At 57.8% G+C, this 20,893-nt stretch overlaps 1 protein-coding gene across 1 annotated transcript in view; it reads left to right on the forward strand.

The window, feature by feature from the left end:
* CPNE2 (copine 2) overlaps positions 1-16,436 on the forward strand; it is a 42,473-nt gene extending 26,037 nt beyond the window's left edge. The window contains exons 11-16 of the mRNA XM_090261415.1: positions 885-1,018; positions 1,830-1,884; positions 6,166-6,217; positions 7,592-7,725; positions 14,829-15,065; positions 16,289-16,436. Coding sequence (XP_090117541.1) covers positions 885-1,018; positions 1,830-1,884; positions 6,166-6,217; positions 7,592-7,725; positions 14,829-15,065; positions 16,289-16,396 — 720 coding nt within the window. The 3' untranslated portion in view covers positions 16,397-16,436. The remainder of the gene's footprint in view (positions 1-884; positions 1,019-1,829; positions 1,885-6,165; positions 6,218-7,591; positions 7,726-14,828; positions 15,066-16,288) is intronic.
* The last annotated feature ends 4,457 nt before the right edge of the window (positions 16,437-20,893 follow it).

The following is a 20,893-nucleotide window of genomic DNA, read 5'->3' on the forward strand; positions in this document are numbered from 1 at the left end:
CCTGCATGCATGTGTTCATTCAGCAAATGGATACCAGTCACCTCCTGTGTGCCAGACTCTGGGCTGTGCTCCTGCAGGGTTCCCCCCCAAAACTAAGATATGCCACCCTGACCTCAGGCAGCTGACCCATCCCACAGCCACTGAGTTCCAAGGTGGCCATCTCTCGCCCTGTCCTCCTAACCCTGCCCTGCTGGACAGTCTTGCCCACCCTTCTGAGCTGCCCCTCCAAGGGCTGGGCTGGGGTTCCCTCAAGGCTGAGAACAGGAAGAACCCGAGTCCCTGGTCACTGTCAGCCCCAGGCCCTGTGGAGCACCCGCCCCAGGCCCTCTGCCCAGCCCTGGCTCCTCAGGGCAAGCATCTTGCCTGCCGTGAGCATCCGGTCTGACTGGGGAGGTTGGCACTGCCCTCTCTGGCAGCCCCAGGCCCCCAGGCCCCTTGGTGGCTGGAAGGATGAGGAGGAGGTGGCTTGGGCTGAGGGTGAGGTGTCTGGGAAGGCAGCCTCTGAATTGGGCCTGAAGGACGGAGGGGAGCTCCGCAGGGAGACAGATGGCCTGTCTGCTCTTTAGGTGGATGGGACCTCATGAATAAAGGCCTGGAAATGGGAACAGATGAGTATGTGGATGGGGACAGTGACAGGGGAAAGGAATTCGGGGCTGTCAACTGGCTTTGTCTCACATCTGGATAATAAACTTTATGCTCAGGCCACAGATGGCGTTGGAGCCAGAAGAGTGATCCAGTCAGACCGTTTCCAGGTCTTAAGGAAGGCGGGTTGGGGCTGGGAGATGAGAGGGCTTCCCATGTCCCGTTAGCCTCTGTTCCTGTGGGTGAGAAAGGGTGCTGGGGTCTCTGGCCACACTGGATGGTCGTTTTCCCCCGCTCTGCAGGTTGGGATAGACTTCACAGCCTCCAATGGGAATCCCCTCGACCCCTCCTCTTTGCACTATATCAACCCCATGGGCACCAATGAATACCTGTCAGCGATCTGGGCTGTCGGGCAGATCATTCAGGACTATGACAGGTAAGCTTAGAGAGGGACTCTGAAGGTCAGCTCGGGCTCCAGCAAACTTAGCTGAAACATGGTCCCTGCTTCAGGGAGTTTCTTCTTGAAGGGGGGAGATAGGCGTTTCAAGAGACCAGTTTACCTGTGAGGCAGGAGCTATGACAGCAGCAAAAAGAAAGGGATCCTGCGTAATCAGGGAAACCCACAGAGAGGAGGGGCCATTTGAGTTGGGCCTTGGAGGATGAGTAGGAGTTTGCCACAGGGAACAGATTGAGAGGTATTGCAAGAAAGGACACATGGGATTGAAGTTGGAGTGTCAAGGTGCCCTCTATATTTGGGGACAGCAAGTAGCCAGTGGCCAGTGGCCAGGGCTGGGGAAATAGGGCGGGAGGGAGGGCAGGTGGAAGGAGATGACACTGGGCTCTAGGGCTGGGTGATGAAGGGCCTTGAATGCCAACCGGTTTAGGGGAATTTTTTCCAGCCATGAAAGGAAGGTTGAGTCAGCCAGTACATTTCACTCCCATCATGACTGGTTTAGCGGCTGCATGAGATCCCAGTTTGGGAAGGATCTAGAAGCTGCACCCAGACCCATTGGTTAGAAATTCTGTGTCTGCCACAAGTATAGATGAGCTCAAGCCACACCAGGTACCCAGAGGTGGGTTTGGGCTCAGCAGGCCATTTGAACAGAGCTATGCTTTTCTTTCTATCCTTGGGGGTGTGCAAGGCAGAGGGGGTGGCCCTGGGTAGAGAGCTTGGGAAGGGTGAGCATGGGCGGGTGGGACCCCTGTCCAGTGGTCTCTCAGTGTTTTTTTCTCCACTCTCTTATTAGTGATAAGATGTTCCCAGCTCTAGGGTTCGGGGCCCAGTTACCCCCAGACTGGAAGGTGAGTGAACCAGAGTCTTTCCTCCTGGCTGGGACGGGGTTTGCATGTGTGCGCATGTCTCTCCAAAATCTGCTTTGGAAAGGTCTGGTGCTGGAGTCCAGTTGCCCTGCTTTCTCTGAGGTTCCCCCGAACCCACACTCATTTCTCAACCTGAACCTCACGCCAGCACTGGAGCTTTAACACGGGACGGGACAGTGAAGCCCTCTGGCCCCCGGTACCCAAGTCAGGTGGGGAAGACAAGAAGGATACCAGGTTTAGCAAATGAAAATACAGGACATCCACTGAATTTCAGATTAACAAGTTTTTAAGTGTAAGTATGTCCTAAATATTGCCTGGGATATACTTAGGCTAAAATACCCATTGTTTAGCTGAAATTCACATTTAACTGGGTGTCTGTATTCTGCCTGGCAACCCTAAAGACAGGCAGGGTCATCAGTTCCGAGATGGGGCAGCATGGGCCAGAGGGGGGCCCCACCCCAGCCTGGGAATATCAGGAGAGACTTCCTGGAGGAGGCATGGTCTAAGCCAAGAGAAGGGAAAGTAGGGATTCGCAGAGTGACGGGGGCTGGCGATGGGGCAGGGAGCATGGCAGAGAGAACAGCCTGTGCAAAGCCTGGGAGGCAGAGGAAGCAGGGCCAGCTGCAGAAACAGAAGGAAGGTGGGCGCGATGGACTCCCATGGAAGATAGGCAGGATGGGAAGATAAGCAACTAGAGGGGCAGGGGGCCAGCCATGCAGGGCCTCGAACGCATATTAAAGAGCAGTGGGGGCCACTGCAGGGTCCACTTGAGTGTTATAATCCAGTGGGTATTTTTGAAGGCCCACCCTGGCTGCTGTGTGGGGACTGGCTGGGGTCACGGTTGGCAAGATGGAGGGATGGAGAGAAGGGACGATGTCTGTTTTATAGGTGAAAGGACAGAGGTTCAAGTGACCTGCCCAAGGTCATGTTTACAACAGGAGCCTTGATTCCAACTGGGCAGACGGACTCTGAAGTTTATTCTCAGAATCGCCTGCCTCTCCAATGAGAAGCCTTGGGGGAGTGAGCCCAGGGGCTCCTAACCCTGTGTGTCTGTCGCAGCCAGTGCCCCCTTTTGTCTGCCTTGCTGTGCTGCATGCTGTTTCCAGAGGGAGCATTCCCCTTCCAGCCTCCCCAGGGAGGTGATTTTCACCTAGAATTTCCGAGAGTGGCTAGGGGAACCGCTGGCCATCATGTGGTAGGGGGCAGCGTCCAGAAGGACCAAAATGGTGCCCCAGGGAGAGGGGCAGGGAGGGCTGGTGCTGGCAGGCCCAGCAGGAGCCTGTTGCTAGGACACCGGCCAGCTTTCAAAGAACTCTGGTTCAGTGAGATGTTCTCTTGTGCAAAAGCCTCCTGGAAAATGTCACAGGGCTTGGCCAAGCTGGAGTGCCCGGCAGTGCCTGGAGGGATGCTGGGACCAGGCCGGGAGAGGATAGATAACTCTGTCCCACCCCCCATGCCAGGCCTGGCCCCTCCAGGCCCCTCCCCGCCTCTTGTTCTAACTGGCCTCGCTCCTGCCACAGGAACGTTCTTTCCTTCCTTCCCACCTCAGGGCCTTTGCATGTGGCCTTCCCCAGCCTGTTGTCCCTTTCACTCACTTTTCACACTGCTTCTCAGGGAGAGGGGCCCCCACCCCACCCCGGGCCTCACAGGGGGCCCTCCTCCTGCCACACAGTGTACTCACACAACTCTGGTCACTTCGTATGTGTGGGTTGGCTTATTTATCATCTCCCTTTGGGGCTCAGTGCCCGGGGAGGCCACCTAGCTTCCTTCTCACCCTGTCCCTTGTTCCTGACATGCAGGTGGCGTGCATGTCTGTGGACAGTGGATTAGGGGCCCAGTGGCCTGAGCAAGGACCCTGGGACCAGCTGCCTGCCCCTGGGGCCCCAGTTCCTCCCTTCCCTGGATTGTGGCTGAGGGATGCAGAAAGTGTCCCCCTGAGGAGATGGCCTGAGGCGTGGACCTTCAAAATGAACCTGAGGCCCTGGCTGGTGTGGCTCAGTGGATTGAGCACTGGTCTGCGAACAAAAGGGTCAGCAGTTCAAATCCCAGTCCGGGCACGTGCCTGGGTTGCGGACGGGGTTCCCAGTTGGGGGCATGCAAGAGACAGCCACACAAGGATGATTCTCTCCCTCTTTCTCCCTCCCTTCCCCTCTCTCTAAAAATGAATAAATATATAAATAAGCCAGAGTTAGTCAGATGAAGAGAGAGAACGGGTGGAGAAGAACACAGTTTATGACTCTTTCCACTTTACAGATGGGGAGACTGAGGCTTATAGAGGACAGTCCTCTGAGGTCAGCTTCCTCAGAGCCTCCCTCTACTGTCCTGCCCCTGCCAGGGCCACAGGGAAGTGTCTTAAGTCACTCACTGACCAGGGGCCAGGCAGGGCCAGGTGGAATGAACGGGGACCACTGATTGTCACAGGCCACTCAGGGAGTCCCAGGACAAGGACCTGTGGGCAGCTGGTCCCCAGGGGCCCCTAATCAGCTTGGTGTGGCCTCCAGGAAGCTTGTTCTGGTTAGTGGCATTTTTCAGGCAAACCAGGGCAACAGGCATGAGAGGGGCCGTCCACAGGCAGCATGGACACTTGACCCCCAGATCTGCTCCTGGCTCTGCTGTGGCTCGCCCATGGGATCTAGGCATTCCTTGGCCCTCTCTGCGCCTCAGTTTTGCCACCTGTGAAATGGGACTGCTGGAGTAGGTAACCTGAGAGGCCTTGGGGTGGAGGGTGACCCGCCACAGCCCCACCCACTTGACCCCCCAGGCCAAGCCCTCCCGAAAGAGGGGAAAGCAGTGGGGAATGAAGAGGTTGGGTGGCTGAGAAAGGGAAACAGTTACCTATCCCTATCAGGAGGGGGCTTTTCCCTCTTGGTGTCTAGAATCTCCTAAAATCTGATTTTGCAGGAAATCGTTGGCCCACAGGAGGCCTGTTTCCCTGGCAACCATTTCCTTCTCTCAGCCCCTCTGTACAAGCCCCACTCTAAATCTCTACCGAGGCTCATGAAGTTGCCACGGCAACAAGGACCTCCGGCCCCTGCACCTGGAGCCCAGACTGGGGACGGGGTAAAGGGGACCCCTGGGCAGGAACAGGGGCCAAGATGGACATCAGGGGACTGGCTCCATGCCAGGCACTTAGAGCTGAAGGAACAAAGAACAGAGCCACCCATTCCCTAGGACAGAGAGGGGGTCTTCTCCTCCGGCCACCTGCCACCCACAGGGCCGCACTAGGGCGAACTTCCTGTGCCGAGTCCCTCCCCTCTTGGCCCAGGAGGGCTCCCAAGGTCTAGGGTGCACCCCCATCATGGGGCACTAGGGACCTGGGTCCCTGGCCTTGGCACCTAGATCCCCCTCTCTGGGTCTCTGTTTATTTGTGAAAGCGGGGGCGGCGGGGGGGACATTAGACTTCTAGCACCTCCAGTGTAGTGCCTCAGAGCTAAAGTGTCTGTCTGGGATTGTTTGTGCCCAGCCTGAAGCTATCCCTTGGCCTGGACCTCTTCACCCTCCTGATTAAAACCCCTGGGAGCAGGAACACCTTCGGAGGGGAGTGGGTTCACGGAACATGACCTCAGGAGGCACTCTGACCTCAGTTCTAGTCCCAGCTCTGCCGTTCAGTATACAGGAGACCATGGGAACATTGTAGTATGTTCTGTGTCTGTCTCATCATCTAAAGAACGGGGTACTAACAGGCCTTTCCCCACTGCGTGCTGTGAGCAAGGAGAGAGGGGCGCTTAAAGAGCTGGAGCATGGGGCATGGCATGCAGGAGGGAGGGGGCTGAGTGGGGAGTTAGGCTGTGAGAGGGGGCGGGGGAAGGGAGAGTGGGGAGGTCCCACATCTGAGCTCTGGCCTCTCCTGGGGCCTTGGGTTCTATAGCCACCCCAGTCCTACCTGCAGCCCTGAATGGGGTCTAGTTGTGTCCAGGATCATAGGAGTCAGCCTTTGATGGAGGGACTCCAGTTACGGCCCTGACCACAGTGAGAGCTGGTGACCAAGGGGCATCTCTGTCCCTCTCAGGGACTCTCAGAGTGGGGCGAGGAGCCATAGGTGGCCCTGAACCTGCAGAACAGATTGGGGTGACGCGGAAGTGTCTCGGTTGCTCCTCTCAGTGTGGGCAAGACCCAGCAGCGGAGGTAAAAGCAGATGTGGGGTATCAATAGCTCTGACCTTGAAGTGGGGGGACAGTAAAGAGCCAGGTATCCTCAGAAGGAGCCTGGGACCAGGTTTGGGGTCAGAAGGCTGCCAGCTCAGCATTTTTCTCTGCATTTCAGGTCTCCCATGAGTTTGCCATCAACTTCAACCCCACCAACCCCTTCTGCTCAGGTGAGTGTCAAGCGTACCTGCATCTGCCCCGGGTTTGCACCAGGCCAACTCCCTGGGTGGAGGAAGGGGGCCAAGTACAGGTCTTCTCTTCTCCCCTCCTCCTCACACCCTCTCAACATGCCAGCTAGGGGAAGAGTTGGAGGTTAGAGTCAGGTGGTCCTGGATTCGAGGCTAGCTGCCACCCTTGCCTGGCTGTGTGACCTTGGAGAGGTCACTGCCCCTCTCTGAGCCTTTGCCTTCTCACCTGCCCTAGAGAGATATGATACCTGCTTAGCTCACATCACTGTGGTCGGGTGAGAATTCAGGGGAGTACTGACAAAAAGCCCTGTGTAGACCAGGAGGGGCAAGGGCGGAAAACGACACACCTGCCTCTCACTTTGCACCTGCTCTGCTGGGAGGGCCCCGCCCCCCGCCCCCCGCTCCACTCTGCTCTGCCTTTCAGAGAGCTGTGGCATCCAAGGGTTGAGGGTTGCCCAGGGGAGGGGAGGCAGGAGGGGCAGGCAATGAGTGAGGTGTCTGCCCACCCTCCTACCCCAAAAAGCCTTACGAGGACTTCTGAGCCCCCCAGAGTCAGTTAACAAAGGATTGGAAGAGGAAAAGAGGCTCCAGGTGGGTGTGGAAGAGGGTGGTCCCTGCCGTCATGGGACCTTTCAGCCGACAATTTGGCTTGGGTGAGGCATGCACCTTCTTCCATGGGGATCCCCAAAGCTGGGCCTGATTTGTTTCGGAAGGGAAATGCATCAAGTTGCCAACTTGGGGACGATCCTGTGGCTTAAGAATCATCTGTTGGCAAGAAATGTGACCCTGTATTCCTGCTGGGGTCTGGTTTGGAGCATGTCTCCAGAGATGTTTTGTCCAAGTTAATGTTTGTCAACTTCCTTTCTGGCCAGAGACCTTCTAGAGAGGACCACAGGGCAGGCGGATATTCCTAGGCTCAGAATGGCGGCTGTTTACAGAGCACCTACTGTGTGCAGGGGCCGTGCCAGCATCTCAGTCCCCCTAACAAGCCTGAGCAAAAGCGTGTCCAGACTGGACACCAAGTGGCTTCCCAAGGCCCTGAAGTGTCATCACCGGCTTTTCAAAGTCTGCTGGATCTCCTGCCACCTCCCCAAAGTAGATTATTGGTCTCATGACCTGACAAGGGAACAGACTCAGAAAGATTAAATTTGCCGCAGGTCCCACAGCTAAGAAGCTGAAAGGCAGGATTTGAACCCAGGTCTGCCTGACTCTGTATTCAGGGCCCTTTAACCAGGCTGGCTCTGCCCTGTGGGAGCTTCTGCCAGGGGCATTCGGGGCGAACCTGAAGTGACTCTGTTGGCAGCGGGGGCAGGTCTGGGAGGGCCAGGCTGACCTTGACTCTTGTCTCCGAGGCAGGCGTGGATGGCATCGCCCAGGCATACTCGGCTTGCTTGCCCCACATCCGCTTCTACGGTCCCACCAATTTCTCTCCAATCATCAACCACGTGGCGCGGTTTGCAGCCCAGGCCACGCAGCAGCCGACGGCCACAGTGAGTAGGCAGCACCCCTGTGGACGTGCAGGATGGGGTGGCACTGGCTGGGCCCAACCTGCCCATCACAAGGGATGGCCAGACTGAGGCGCATCCTTCCTACTCCACCTGCCCCCATGGGACTGGCTAGCTGACTAGTCTGCCTTCCTTTGTTCTAAAATCCTAGATGCCTTCCCCTCTCTGTAGCTCAGTGTACCTGCAGGTATGATACGGGGCGTGGACCAAGCTCAGCTTGATTAGTCCCAGCCTCTTGGAGTATAGACCTGAGGAAGACTCAGCAGTTCCATTCATTGTGGTAGGAAATAGGGCTGCGATCAGCGGGAGGTGCCTCCCTGGGGCAGAGGGTACATGTGGTCCCTACAGCTCTAAAGCTGACCCTCTGAGCCACCTAGTTCCCATAGAGCAGCCCCTGCCTCACACTGCGGGCTGCGGAACTGCCTGGCCCCGGCCGGGTGTTCAGTGATGCGGCTGTGGCTTGCGCCTGGCCGGGCCTGTGGCTGCCAGGGCTGCTGCGTGCACCTGGCATATGCGGCCAACAGCCGTGTCCTGGGCACCTGCAGCTCTGGCCCTCTCCCGCCCTCCAGCCGCATGCCTGGCGCTAGTGTGGGGCATCACCGAGGGTCGCCGTGCCCATCTCCTCCGCCAGCCACCAGCACCTGCTCTGACTCTGCAGTATGAGTTGGGGGGGTCTTCCCCACCTGCCCCAGGGACAGGACAATGGGTAGCACTTTGCAGTACTTTCTAGGCCGTAGCCCTGGGATGGCGGGACCTGCAGTGGGGCTGAGGAGCCTGAGATCCGATCCCCACCTGACCCCCAGACTCCTCCACGAGCCCCTGCCCCTCTCTGGGTTGCCTCCTTCTCAGGAAGGAAGGGGTCACTGCGTGAGTGCTGGAGTCCCTTCTAGACTGTCCTTTCACTCGTCCTCCAAAGCACGCTCCCGAGCTCACCTGCTGCCCCGCTGCCCTGGCCACCGTCGCCCCTCACTGGACACCACCGCTGCTCCTCACGCCCTTGCCCCTGGTACTCATTCACTGCGGGAGAGTCCTTTTGACAGCAGATGTCAGATCCTGCCCCTCCCCACCTCTCTCCTCTTCAGAGACCGCCCCCTTCTGTCCCTCAAACACACCAGCCTTGCTCCCCACACAGAACCTTTGCGCTGCCATCTCCTCTGCCTGGAGGTTCCTTCCTGACCTGCCTGCTTGGCTCCCACCCGCTGTGTCCCCTCAAATGCCTCCCCCTCCAGCAGCTTTCCTTGACCCCCTTTCTGTCTCGTGCCTTCTCTGTGTATCTGCCTCTTGACCGTGACAATGGTGGCAATGTCTCCTTCTCACACTTCACATCTCCCCGTCTACTGTGCATCTCCCCAGCAGACTCTCGGCCCCATGGGACAGGCTGTGCCTGTATGGTCCCTGCCACCCCCGCCAGCCCATGGCAGGCACTCTTCATCCCTAGAATGGATAGGTTTGATTGGCTCCCCCTGTGGGCTCTATGTTGTGCAGGAAGGTAGGAGGAGGTGGCTCATCAGGGCCTCCCCCAAAGGGAAAGGGACCTGGTCCTACTGGGGTTTCCTGGAGGAGCCAGGCACCTCGACTTGGTCGCTAGAGGGGTGGACATCGGCAGTTGGCAGGTGGCAGCAAAGATAGGAGCGGGGAAATCATGAGAGAGGACACCAGGGCCGGCCTGGGGAGGGCAGGACAGCAAGACATGGTCTGGTCGTTGGGAGGCAGCAGAAGGCCTGTGGGGAAGGGGACCCTGTGCGCAGGCTGCCAGAGTTTGAATCCTGCCCTTACCTTTCCTCACTGTGTGACGTGGGGAAGTCACTTAACCTCTCTGAGCCTCCGTTTCATCATGTGTACACCCAGAATACTAACAGGACCTACTTCAAGGGGGTGGTGCTAAGATTCAATGAGATAATGCAACACCTGGCACCCAAAGACGCCTGCAGGATGAGAAAGAACAGGGGGCAGCAAGTTCCTGCAGGAGGCCCACCCAGCAGAGGGAACAGCAGAGGCCAGGGACAGGCAGGAGGGAAGTCAGTGTGTGAGGGTCGGTGGGAAAGAAAGGCGGGCCTGGTCTTTCCTGCTGCAGAGACATGATCTGCCCTAGTCCCCGCCCTGTGGTGGCAGCTGAGGGCCTGGGACAAGCCTCTTCCCAGCTCTGAGGGGAGAAGCGAAGCGCCAGGGGTGATGTGAGCATCTGGGGCAACCTGAATGGGACACTGTCTGAGAAAGGCCTGGGAGTGGCCTTTTATAAAATTCCTGGGGGTTTGGGCTGGATTGTTAGGATGCCTGCAGCCAGCCAGGCCACTGCCCCTCCCAGTCTGTTATCGCCTGGGCCAGCTTTCAAAGGAATGGAAAAAAGACCTGCATTCTTGGGGCAAAAACACATGGGAGGAGCAGGAATGAAGCCAGTGTCCCTCCAGGGCCCTCTGACCTGCTGAGACCTGGGAAGACTGGGCAGGAGATGGGTCCTGGGGAGATGTGGGCCCCTCCTGCTGGATCCTTGGTCTGCAGGGAGCCTTGGCCCTGGGCAAGGCTGGGAAGGTGCCTTTGTGTTCGAGGGAACTGCTGAGGGTCCCCAGAGGGAAGATCGTGGCCTTTTCTCTGAGCAAGTGCAAATCCTAACCCGTCCTAATGCTCTCAACACCCCAGCCCCATTGTCGTGACTCGGTTCCCCCAAAGTGGGGAGACAGCTTCCTCCCGTCACCCACCCCAGCTTGGGCTGCAGGAGTGGGGCCAGGGAGTCTCTGTTGTCCCCATTACAGATGCCAAAGAACAGACAGCAGCAGGTCTCCACCTCCTGCCTGTACTCTGTCCCATGTCTCACCTTGCACTGAATATGGAGGATGCGGGCTGTCTGACGGCTCAGGCCCAAGCTCTGGACCCCGTAAACCTGGTTCAAACCCCAGCTCCACCACTTCATGGCTGTGTGACCCACGGCGGGTGGCTTGAGCTCTTTGAACCTGTTTCCTCGCCTGAATAGTGCAGATGATGCACTAACAGAAGCATGGGGAGCATTCAGCCAGGTTAGCGTGGCAGTTGCTCAGCACAGTGCCTGACACCCAATAAGTGTTCCGTGAATGCAGGCGGCTGAATCTTCTGGGGACCCCTCTTGGGCCAGCACTCAGTGATGCTGAGTACATTGAGGCCCAGGGCAAAAGAAAATAACTGGTGGATTAACGGATGCTTTCATACAGCCGCTTTCGGGAGAACACTTGGTGTGGCCTCACCCTCCCTGTCCCCAGACATATGCACATGCCTGCACACCCACGAACGGGAAATAGAGAGCAGGTGGTAGGAAGCATCTCTCTAGGCAGGGATGTACTCTCCATTCATTCAGACAACACATCTTTACCGAGAATATTTCTGTGCGGCACTGCAGGGGGACTAGGAGGCGCCAAATAAGGCCTCTGTCCTCCCAGAGCCTGCAATCTGGGGGTGGGGGTGGGGGGCAGCCTGGAAGCAGGTGCAAGGTCGTTAAACCTGTGATGGCAGAGGTGCAGAATCATAAAGGCAGCGCCTAACCCAGACAGCGGGCTCAGGGAGGGCTTCTCGGAAGAGTGATGTCCAAGCTGAGACCTGGAGGGTGCTTGAGAGCTAGCCTTGCAAAGGTTGGGTGCGTGCATGTGCATATATGCAAACATGCATGCATGCATGTGTGGACCATCCCAAGCAGAGGGAGCAGCAGATGCAAAGGCCTGGAGGCATGGTGTTTGGGCCTAAGTGAAATGGTGTAAGAGGGCTGAGCTGGGGGCAGGTGAGGTTGAAAGGCGAGCCAGCCCCCCGCAGGGCCGTGGAAGCTGGTGAGGAATCTGGATTCTTCTCTTGAGGGCAGGGGGAACCACTGAAGGGTATTAAGAGGTGCTGGTGGGGCCAGGGGATGGCTATCATGGGACCTTCATCCTTCCCTCTGCTCTGGCCCATAAAATGCAGGCCTTCTCGTCACGGCCCATTCCTGGCTGGACTCCTAGGTGTCTGGTGCTCCAGCGGGGGCGGAGCTGGGAAGCAGCCTCCCGCCCCCAGGGTCTTCAGCAACCAGCTTCTCAGAAATGAGCCAGGGACTGACTGCAGCTTCCCCAGACTGCCTGGAACTGTTGTGGTCGTCAGTTTCTTAGAAATCGAATCGCAACCATAAATGGGTTAGTGGTGATTTCGAGTCCCAGAAAGCTGAAGAATCTCTAGTCAAGGCAAAAGGTGCAAGGTGATCCTTCAGATGTGTTGGGAGTTTGGGCGCGAAGTTTGACCTGACAGTGATGGGCTCCGTTTCTGGAGCACAGACAGGGTGCCGGGCCCAGGATATGGTGGAGAGGGTATGAGGGGCCACGCCGAGGAGCACTCAGGGTGTGTGTGAGGGAAGGAGTGTCCCGAGGAGGAGCCCTCCCCACGGGCAATGCTGGCAGTGGAAGCAGAGCTCAGGACTGGGGAGAGCCTTCACCTCTGCTTGGGATGGAGGCGGGGACGGGTGGTGGCCAGACACTCAGATGGGTCGTAGAGCTGTGGCTGGGAAGGGTATGCCAGACAGGAGAGAGTAAACCAGGAAGGGCTCCCGTGGAGTGGGGCCATCTTGGGGTAGAGCACACCAGGACCGTCTGCGGGGACAGCAGAGCCCCTCCCACCTCCCCGTCCTATGCCGCCCTTCATGCGTCCCTTCCACAGCTCCCTCCTGGGTCCCTCCAGAACTGTCTTGGGGGTGGGGCTGTGGACCCCTGGGGCTGTAATGAGCCTCAGAGGCTCCCGGACAACCTTGGCTCTACACCATGATGGGCAGGGAGCCCAGGACTTGTCGGCTGCACTTCCACTGCCAAGGCTGATGACCGCACACTGAGGCCCAACACGCGTGTGAGCACTGGGGCTAGCTGGGGGGCACACAGGAGTGAGGGTTCAAGTGCGGTGCTGTGGCTCTGGACTGTGCCCTGGGCTGCTGTCCTGGACACTCTGGCCTCCTGACATGGGGGTGCTGGGAGAGAGGGTACAGGCCCCACTACAGGGGAGACAACTCCAGGGACATTGTGGAGAGACAGAGCCCCAACTTTGGAGTCAGCTAGGCTTGGTTTAGAATCAAGACTGTGCGCTGTCCCGGCTGGGAGACCTGAAGCAAGGCCCTTTAACTTGGCTCAGCCCATCCCATCCCTAAGAGGAGAATCACAGGGTGAGGGTGACAAGGAGGGCCTATGTGGTCACTGTGTGCTAACAGGGACTTCTTCACCCCGTTAGCTGGTGCCCACAGCCCTGCAGGAACCCGGGGCTCCAGGGCTGAGGGAGGCCCAGGCCTGCACACTGCAGTACAGACGTGTGGCTGATGGAACAGGGAGAGTCAAGAGGGCCGTGGTGGGGGTGGGGGACCATCTGGGCTGGGAGGTGCTTGGAGGCCAGTGCCACCCATTCTTTTCCTTCCTCAGTGCCAAGCCTCTCAGTGTCTTCCTTCCTGCCAGCTTAGGTGCCCTGGGATATTTCTGGTGGGATGGAAGCACCCCACTCAGGGAAGGGGCACTGGGATGATGGTGGGCTATGAGGGGACAAGGGCCTTAAGAGTCCCCCCCAACCCCAGGGACCGGGGGTTGGCAGCAGCAGCCCTCCACTGCAGGGATTCAGGCTGCCATCTCCATAGCAACAGGTATCCCCAGCCAAGGGATTGATCTCTTAAAGGCACAGTGTAGGAGCTGGCCCACTGCTGCCAGGGGTGGGGTTAGGATTGTGGGGTCCATGCCTCCCTGTGATGCACCCCCTTCCTTCCTTCCAGCCTGTGCTTGGGGGGACAGGCAGGAGAGCATGGCAGCCTTGGGGGCTGAATCTGTACCCCCTGTACCTTCCTCAGAGAGGAAACGGGTCAGAAGGGAGCCGCATGCTGGCATCAAGGCTGACTGGGGCCTGCCCTCCATGACCTTCACTGGTCTGGGCCCCGATTTCCTCTCCTGAGAACCAGAAGGGTCCGAGGAGAAGGCAAAAAGCCATACACAGAGAATATTAGGGCCACAGGAGCTTTTCTGTTTATGGGTGGGGGAAACTGAGCTCCCCCCAAAAGGGGCCAGAGGGGACTAAGGACAGAGCTGAACTGAAAACAAGGCCGCCTCCCACAGATCATCCAGTGAGCTTTCCTGAACCCCACTCCCCCTGCCTTCGAAGTTCATACTATAGCCCCCCGTTACCCACGCTAGTTATTCAGGGTGGTTTTTTACTTAAATAACTTTATGCGGAAACTTTGTAACCCACTGTAAGTGAATCATTACCCCTTGCCATGGAGAATAATAATAAGAATATGTAAGAAACTGCACAGCCTAGCCAGAGTGCTGTCCCTGAAGCTGAGCTCCCCGCCTTCTCTTTGCTAATAAGGTGAGCAAATGGCGGAGGTGTTACAGGCACACTAGCACCAAGCTGGGACCGCCTCCTAGGTCCACTATGTACAATAAAGACCTAACTAACACCTTCCCAGTGACTCAAGGCTGCGCTGCCTGGTGTGGGACCCCACTTCTGGTTCCCGGGGTCCCACAGTCCCAGAAGCACTGCCCTGGATGACCTGCTCAGCTTCCATGAGGGGTCTCAGTGCGGCTGTGCCCACAAATAAGCAGGGGCGCAGGTATTCGCGTGCAGGTGGACGGAGGACAGGCTGCTCCGGGGTCCGGCAGCCAGAGTGGTCTTCCTCACCGGCAGCGGGCCTGCCTGCTAGGAATGTAGCTATCGATTGGCGAACGAGCGGCTGCCATGGGGCAGGCATGTTCTCTTTGAGGTGCTTGGGGGACACACCACTCCCGCTTTGCAGATGAAGGAACCAAGGCAGAGAGAGTAAGTCAAAGCCCCACAGTGGAGCGACCGGCAGAGCCAGGCCTTGGGTCCTAGGCTCTCGGCTGGGCAGTTGGATGACACCCAGGGCAAGAGGACCAAGGCAGTTTATGCTATGGCTGAGGCGGGCTCAAGGTTTAAACAGAGAAGCGGCCTGCAGGGGCCAGGGTGCCGTGGGACGGGGCTGGGATTTGGCTACAGCTGGGGAAGAAGAGTCACCTTCCTCCAGGGGTCGGAGGGCTGTAGGGACTGGGACAGGAAGGAGCGGGGAGGGGTGCTGGGCACCTCAGGGCCCTGCTGAGCGCCCGCCGACCCCCTCCCTGCAGCAGTACTTCATCCTCCTCATCATCACGGACGGCGTCATCAGTGACATGGAGGAGACCCGGCACGCCGTGGTGCAGGCTTCCAAGCTGCCCATGTCCATCATCATCGTGGGTGTGGGCAACGCGGACTTCGCCGCCATGGAGTTCCTGGACGGCGACGGCCGCACGCTGCGCTCCCACACGGGGGAGGAGGCGGCCCGAGACATCGTGCAGTTCGTGCCCTTCCGCGAGTTCCGCAACGTGAGTGTGGGCCCGGGCTCGGGAGGTGGCGTTACAGGACCCGCAGAGCCGTGGTGATAACCGAGGACGAAGGTCCTGGGATTGTCTGCCAGTCCTAGGCTCCTCTGCCCTCAGCTGCACTGACTGCGCACTTCCCGAGGGCCTACTGTGTGCCCAGTGCCCTGCCAGGCCCTGCCCCCAGACGGGACCATGTAGCAGTGTGAGCATTCAGCCAGCTGATGGGACACGGAGCAGTGCCCAATCCAGACTGGGGCTCCAGGCAGGGGTTCCTGGAGGACGTGCCCTCCAGGCAAAGATTTCCAGGGGACAGAGGGAGGACAGCAGAGGCCTAGAGGTGAGACAGGCTTTCCTCATAATCACACCTCACCCGGCCTCCTTGCCTCACAGATGGAAAACCAGGACCGTCTTAGGTTGGTCTCCCCTCCCTAAGGGCCTCTGCAGGGAGGACTAGCTCCTGGAGGCGACTCTGCTCCCGTTTGCAGGCGACCCCACGTCTGCCCCAAGGAGGCTCTGGTTGGCTTCCTGGTTGCTGGGCCCGTGAAGAGTCCCAGAGGGAGCAGTCTCGCAGGGGCCATCCCTGTACTGCCAGCCTGGGCCCTTTATTTGACCACAGGCACACTGTGTGGCCTTGGCCAAGTCCTTGACCTCTTTGGGCCCCAGTTCTCTTCAGCCACAAGAGCCCCTCTGGGAGCTCTAGCTCAGGTCCCAGCAAGAATTGACCCCTGATTTGTCCCCAGTGGTCCTCACATCTCTGCCCAGTCCCCTCTGGGTTTGCCTGACATGGGTAGGTTCCTCCCTCTGGAGCATTAGCCGAGGACAGATGCTGGGCACGGACCACCATGCATTCACGCAGACACTGACTGAGCATGCCCCCGTGAGGCCTTCAGCAGGGAACCATCACGGCTAGTCCACACCAGCCAAGGAGGTGCTCAGGAAACGCCCGCCAGGCTGGGGGGGGGGGGGGGGCTTGCCCCGAAAAGCCTCCTCCAGAGCATTTTTCCTTAAAGTGCCCCTCTCAGGCATCCCGTGCTCAAGGTTAGAGTCACACTTCACCTAGAGGAAGGCGCTGCTCACAGTGGGCTCCGGATGGGGACGGGGATGGGGGACGGCAGTTCCACGCAGCCCTGGCCCACTGCCCACGCTGCCTGGGACCGGTGCCCCTCACCACGGCTGCTCAGTAACCCCTCCTTCCCTCCTCTCCCAACCCCAACCCCGCCCTGCAGGCAGCCAAAGAGACCTTGGCCAAAGCGGTGCTGGCAGAGCTGCCCCAGCAAGTCGTGCAGTATTTCAAGCATAAAAACCTGCCCCCCACCCACTCGGAGCCCGCCTGAGCGCCCCCCGGCACAGCAGCAGCATGCTGGCCGGGCCCTGCCCCCCTACCCCCGGGAACGTGCGCACGCACCCTGCTTCCTTATGGGTGGCTTTTTTTTTTTTTAAATGATTCACTTGTTTATTTTTTACAATCAGACCTCCGCCCCCAACTTCCCCCAGCCCAGCTGGGCTTCCTTTGTTGGAGGCGACTAATGATGCTTCCAGGCCAGACCGGCGTCCTCTCCTCCTGTCCCCGCCACTCTTAAGTATTGAATGTACTTTGTATAATTTTCGTGGAATTATTGTTATTAAAGAGAATAAAATTTTTACAGTCGTTAACTAGCTGCCGACTCTGAGAGGAACGCGTCCCTGGTGCACACCCTGTCGCGGCCCGCCCCTCACTCCTGCCGTTTTCAGTGCTGCGGCCATGTGCTGTTTGTTACACTCAGGGAATAACGGGGTCTCAGGACGGCCCTGGGGCAGCCAGCTCCTTCCTCAGCCGGGACCCGAGGGGCTCACGATCCGGGGCATAAACATGGAAACCCTGTCCCCCAGCAAGCCTGTGAGGGTGGTGTCATCACTTGGGGACCTGCGTTCCACATGAAATTACCCTCCTGTTGAACTGGCACCGGGCACACACACGCCCAGTGAGTGCTCGCGAGGGAACGGAACGCACAGGCCCCGCCGGCGACTGCAGGTTTTCTGGCCCCTGCACAGCCCACACCCGGGCCTCTGGAGTCCCCACACACTGGCCCACACTGTCCTATGTGCCCCGACCCTCCTCTCTCTCTCTCTCTCTCTGTCTCTCTCTCACACACACACACACACACACAGCCTTTGCTGCTGCCCATCTGCCCCCCGCCCCCCTCTCCCAGACACTGTGGTCTGCAGTGTGTGCAGGCTCTCTGGCCTCAGGGCGCTAACAGGGCCGCTTCTGTGCCCGCTGTAGCAGCCAATGGTTTCTACTGCATGCCCCTCTCTGGGCTCAGGCCCAACTTCATGAAACCTGCCAGGAAACCAGTGTCCGAAACCCCAGCCAACCTGACGTTTCCCTCCCTCTTCCATGTAACAATCCTCTCTCATCCACTCCCCTGGGAGCTCCAGGCAGCCACGCCTCGCACAGTCTCGTGATAATCAATAACAGCTGACATTTGTATTAAGCACTGTTTCCCACTCCGTGTTTAAGTGCTTTACAGGCACAATCTTGATGAACCCTTCCAACAGCCCGTCTACGGCCATTTTGGAGACGCGGAAACAAGCAAAGAAGCTGATCGAATCTACTGGAGGCAGACTCCGGGGCCCACACCTGCTCCATGGCACTGAATGTCCTCCTTCAACCCTATAAGGGCCCTCTGCTCAAGCTGGTGAGCCCGTCCTTCCTCGCTGCTGAAACTGGGGAGTCACTCACCTTGACCTAGTCTCTCAGGCAATTCTTACTAGCGGCTTGCTAAACCTGGGCAGTGCACAGGCAATGCCTCCCTACGGGAGCTGAGTAACCTCAGGAGCCAGCGTTTTATCTGGTGGAAGCGAGGGAGGGATAGCTTCAGCCTAAGTTTCCTTTTTTTTTTCTTTTCCCTTCTAAGTTTTCAATGTATCTGCTGATTCTGTAGCCGCCACCAGTCGGCTGAAATACCCTGTAAGGACACCTTCATTTCCTGAGGGCTGCAGGACTGCCTGGAGCCCTGATTCCCCCAAGGACCTCTGGGAAATCACACAAAGGTCTCCTTTCTGTTTTCCTGGAGGGGCTTTAGATGACAGCTGAGCCACAGACCCACAGCTAGGCCACCCGAGCCAAAGAACCTTATGTGCCTGAGCAATTAACATTTAGCCAAGAAGGAAGCACACAGAACAAGCTGGTGGTTGGGGCTTTGATGACCAGAGCTGACCCTTCATCCTCCCAGTGTTCTTACTGCGACTGAGGAGTCAGCAGGATGGATGAGCCTGTCCTACATCACCACTAACGGAAGCTCTGGACACCCCACCTAGAAACAGGGGAGGCCAACTCTAACAGTACTGAGGGTGGCTACGACTTACTGAGTACTGTGTCAGATACTACCGCTAGCAGCTGACCTAGATCATCAAACGAAGCTTCTCTCTCGAGTGGAAAGGAGGCAGCCAGAAGGGAAGACCCTTCGAGGTGGACAGGGAAAGAATGCAAGGTACAAGCCTGAGTCACTCCCAGTTAGGAGCGCGACTTTCAGTCTTAAATGCTCCTGAAGAAAGCTTAGACTACCCCCCGGACCCCCTGAATTAACAAGCCAGCTGCCTCTCCTCCTGGATGCTGGGGCAGCACCCGTAACCAGGTCGCCAGCCACCTCATTAGGCCCAGTCACAGCAGCACTCCTGCCCTTTACAGATGGAAACGGGGGCTCTGAACTTCATCCTCCCCTTCTCCACGCCTAGGTGGCAGTAGGGCCAAAGGCAGACGGCTACCAGGGGGTGGCCGAGCACACACACGTGGTGTGACACTAACTAGGTAACCTGAACAGAGCCGGCGATGGTGCTCCTCAGAGACGAGCGTCTTCCCTCGCGCAGTCCAAGAGTCATGAGAATATCAGTACTCAGGACCATGTAAGCAGGCTTAAAGGAACGCACCCCAAACTTCGTCTTTATCCCTTACTGTCTAGTTAAAAACTCCCAGCTGTCCAGTAAGGCAGGAGTGCTATATTTTAGGGTTTAAAGCAGAGCTTCCTTCCAGCCCAGTTTTCTGCGCTTCGGGCTGGAACACGTGGTCTACACTGGGTGCTTTCCAAGGCTGCTTCCTCTATTGGACAGACCAGGCCCTGCTTTGCTATTCCCGGTTTCTACAGAACCGGGTTCTAGTCCCAACGCTCTACACCGACAGGCACAACAGAACACAGTGGCATGACCCCCGGCGATGCCTTCTCGCCCGGGCACCAGGAGCAGAACGCAGCCTTCCACACTGGCTGTTACGGAGACGAAGGGCTGGGAGCTCACTCAGTATGGGGAAAGCCAGCTCTTGTTATGCACCTTCAAATTACGCACGTTTTGAATGCCTGTAACCCTCTGTCAACTTCTTCCAACGTCAATAGAGGCCTCGAGGCATAGCAGGGCCTCTTAAAAGTCAGACCGCACAAGCAGGGTGCCTTTGAGTCCTTGGTCTGCCACCTGAAAGGATCTGAGGTTTGCTCTGGGGACATCCTATAAGGATAGCACAATCGCAGGAACAGTGACGCAGAGAAACAGAAGGTGCCTACACCGTTTTACCTGTCCACCCCTGCCCGCTAGAACGGTCCTGCCGCACTTGTACCGACAGGCAGGCGCCCTTAGCAGGGAGCGGTCTGGGAAAGGAGGCAGGCTCCCCAGGCGTCGGTGACGGGTGAAGGGGAGTCCCCATCTGCCAGCGGGCCGCAGCACGGCACTGCACTGGAGGGGACAGGTGCAGGCTGGATGAGACCCGGGGCCTCCCTGCCCCTGGAGCTTCCCTGCCTGCCAGCGTCTCTCCGTCTGAAGGAACCCCACGGGCCGTCCTCCTGACGCAGGGGACCTACAGTCTTTGTAAGCCCGTGGCTACCTCTGTCCTCGAGGCTCCGCACCGGCCCCTTCCGTCCCGTCCTCCCGCTAAGACGCAGGGGTGAGGCAGCACCTCTAGGGCTTGGCCGCTCGCAGCCGCGGAGCTGCTGTGTAGGAATGGAGAAGAGCAGGCGGGGGGGGGGGGCAGCAGAAAAAGAGGAGGAAAGGTCTAGGGCAGTCCCTTTAAGCCAGAAATAGCTTCCATAATTGGAAGCCACAACTATAAAGGTGTCAACCAGAGAGGGACCTCAACAGGATGCGGAGTGCAGTCTGAACATGCAGGTGTGTCCCACTGGTTTTCAGTATCAGGAACCCAGGAGCTGCCAAAAATAAGTCACCTCGTCCACATACCTACTAGCACCTCTGATTTCTGGCTATGATGAAATAAAGCCCAGGCTTGCTTCTCTAAGGGTCAGAGTCGTAAATGGGGTTAGATAAAGGGAGAAGGACTAAGTTTTCCAAGGGTAAGGAAAATCTTCACAAAGAATGATGATGTTAAGTGACACCCTTGCAGATGTAGTTTTTAATCTTAGTCATACAACATCAAGAATTGGTTAAAAAAAAAAAAAAAAGAATTGGTTAGTTCCGGGGAGTACGCCAGTGCATTTCCTGGGGCGGTTCTCTCCCCCACCCCACCCCCCACATTTCCACAATGCAGTGCAACCAAACAACGGTTCATCTAGAGTAGAATGTTTAAAATAGCATCTGCCCAAGAATGGCCCTTGCTTCCTTCCCTGTGCTGTTGGGAAAAGAAAAAGAAAAAACAAAACAAAACAAACCAAGAAACCAGCATAACCTGAACCCTGTGCATGCCAGCTTCCCTACCTGCCCAGGGTATTTTTAGAGGAACTTCTGCTGGACCCTGACCCCCGACCCCACCCGGACGTCAGCAAGGAAGGAGGCCGCAGGGCAGGCTCGGGCATCTGCACAGGGCTGGGAGGAGAAACCACACACACATCGTGCCTCAAGTGGACCCGGCACAT

Source organism: Furipterus horrens, unplaced genomic scaffold (assembly GCF_987537825.1).
Source record: "Furipterus horrens unplaced genomic scaffold, mFurHor1.1.pri manual_scaffold_13, whole genome shotgun sequence".
Classification (NCBI taxonomy): domain Eukaryota; kingdom Metazoa; phylum Chordata; class Mammalia; order Chiroptera; family Furipteridae; genus Furipterus; species Furipterus horrens.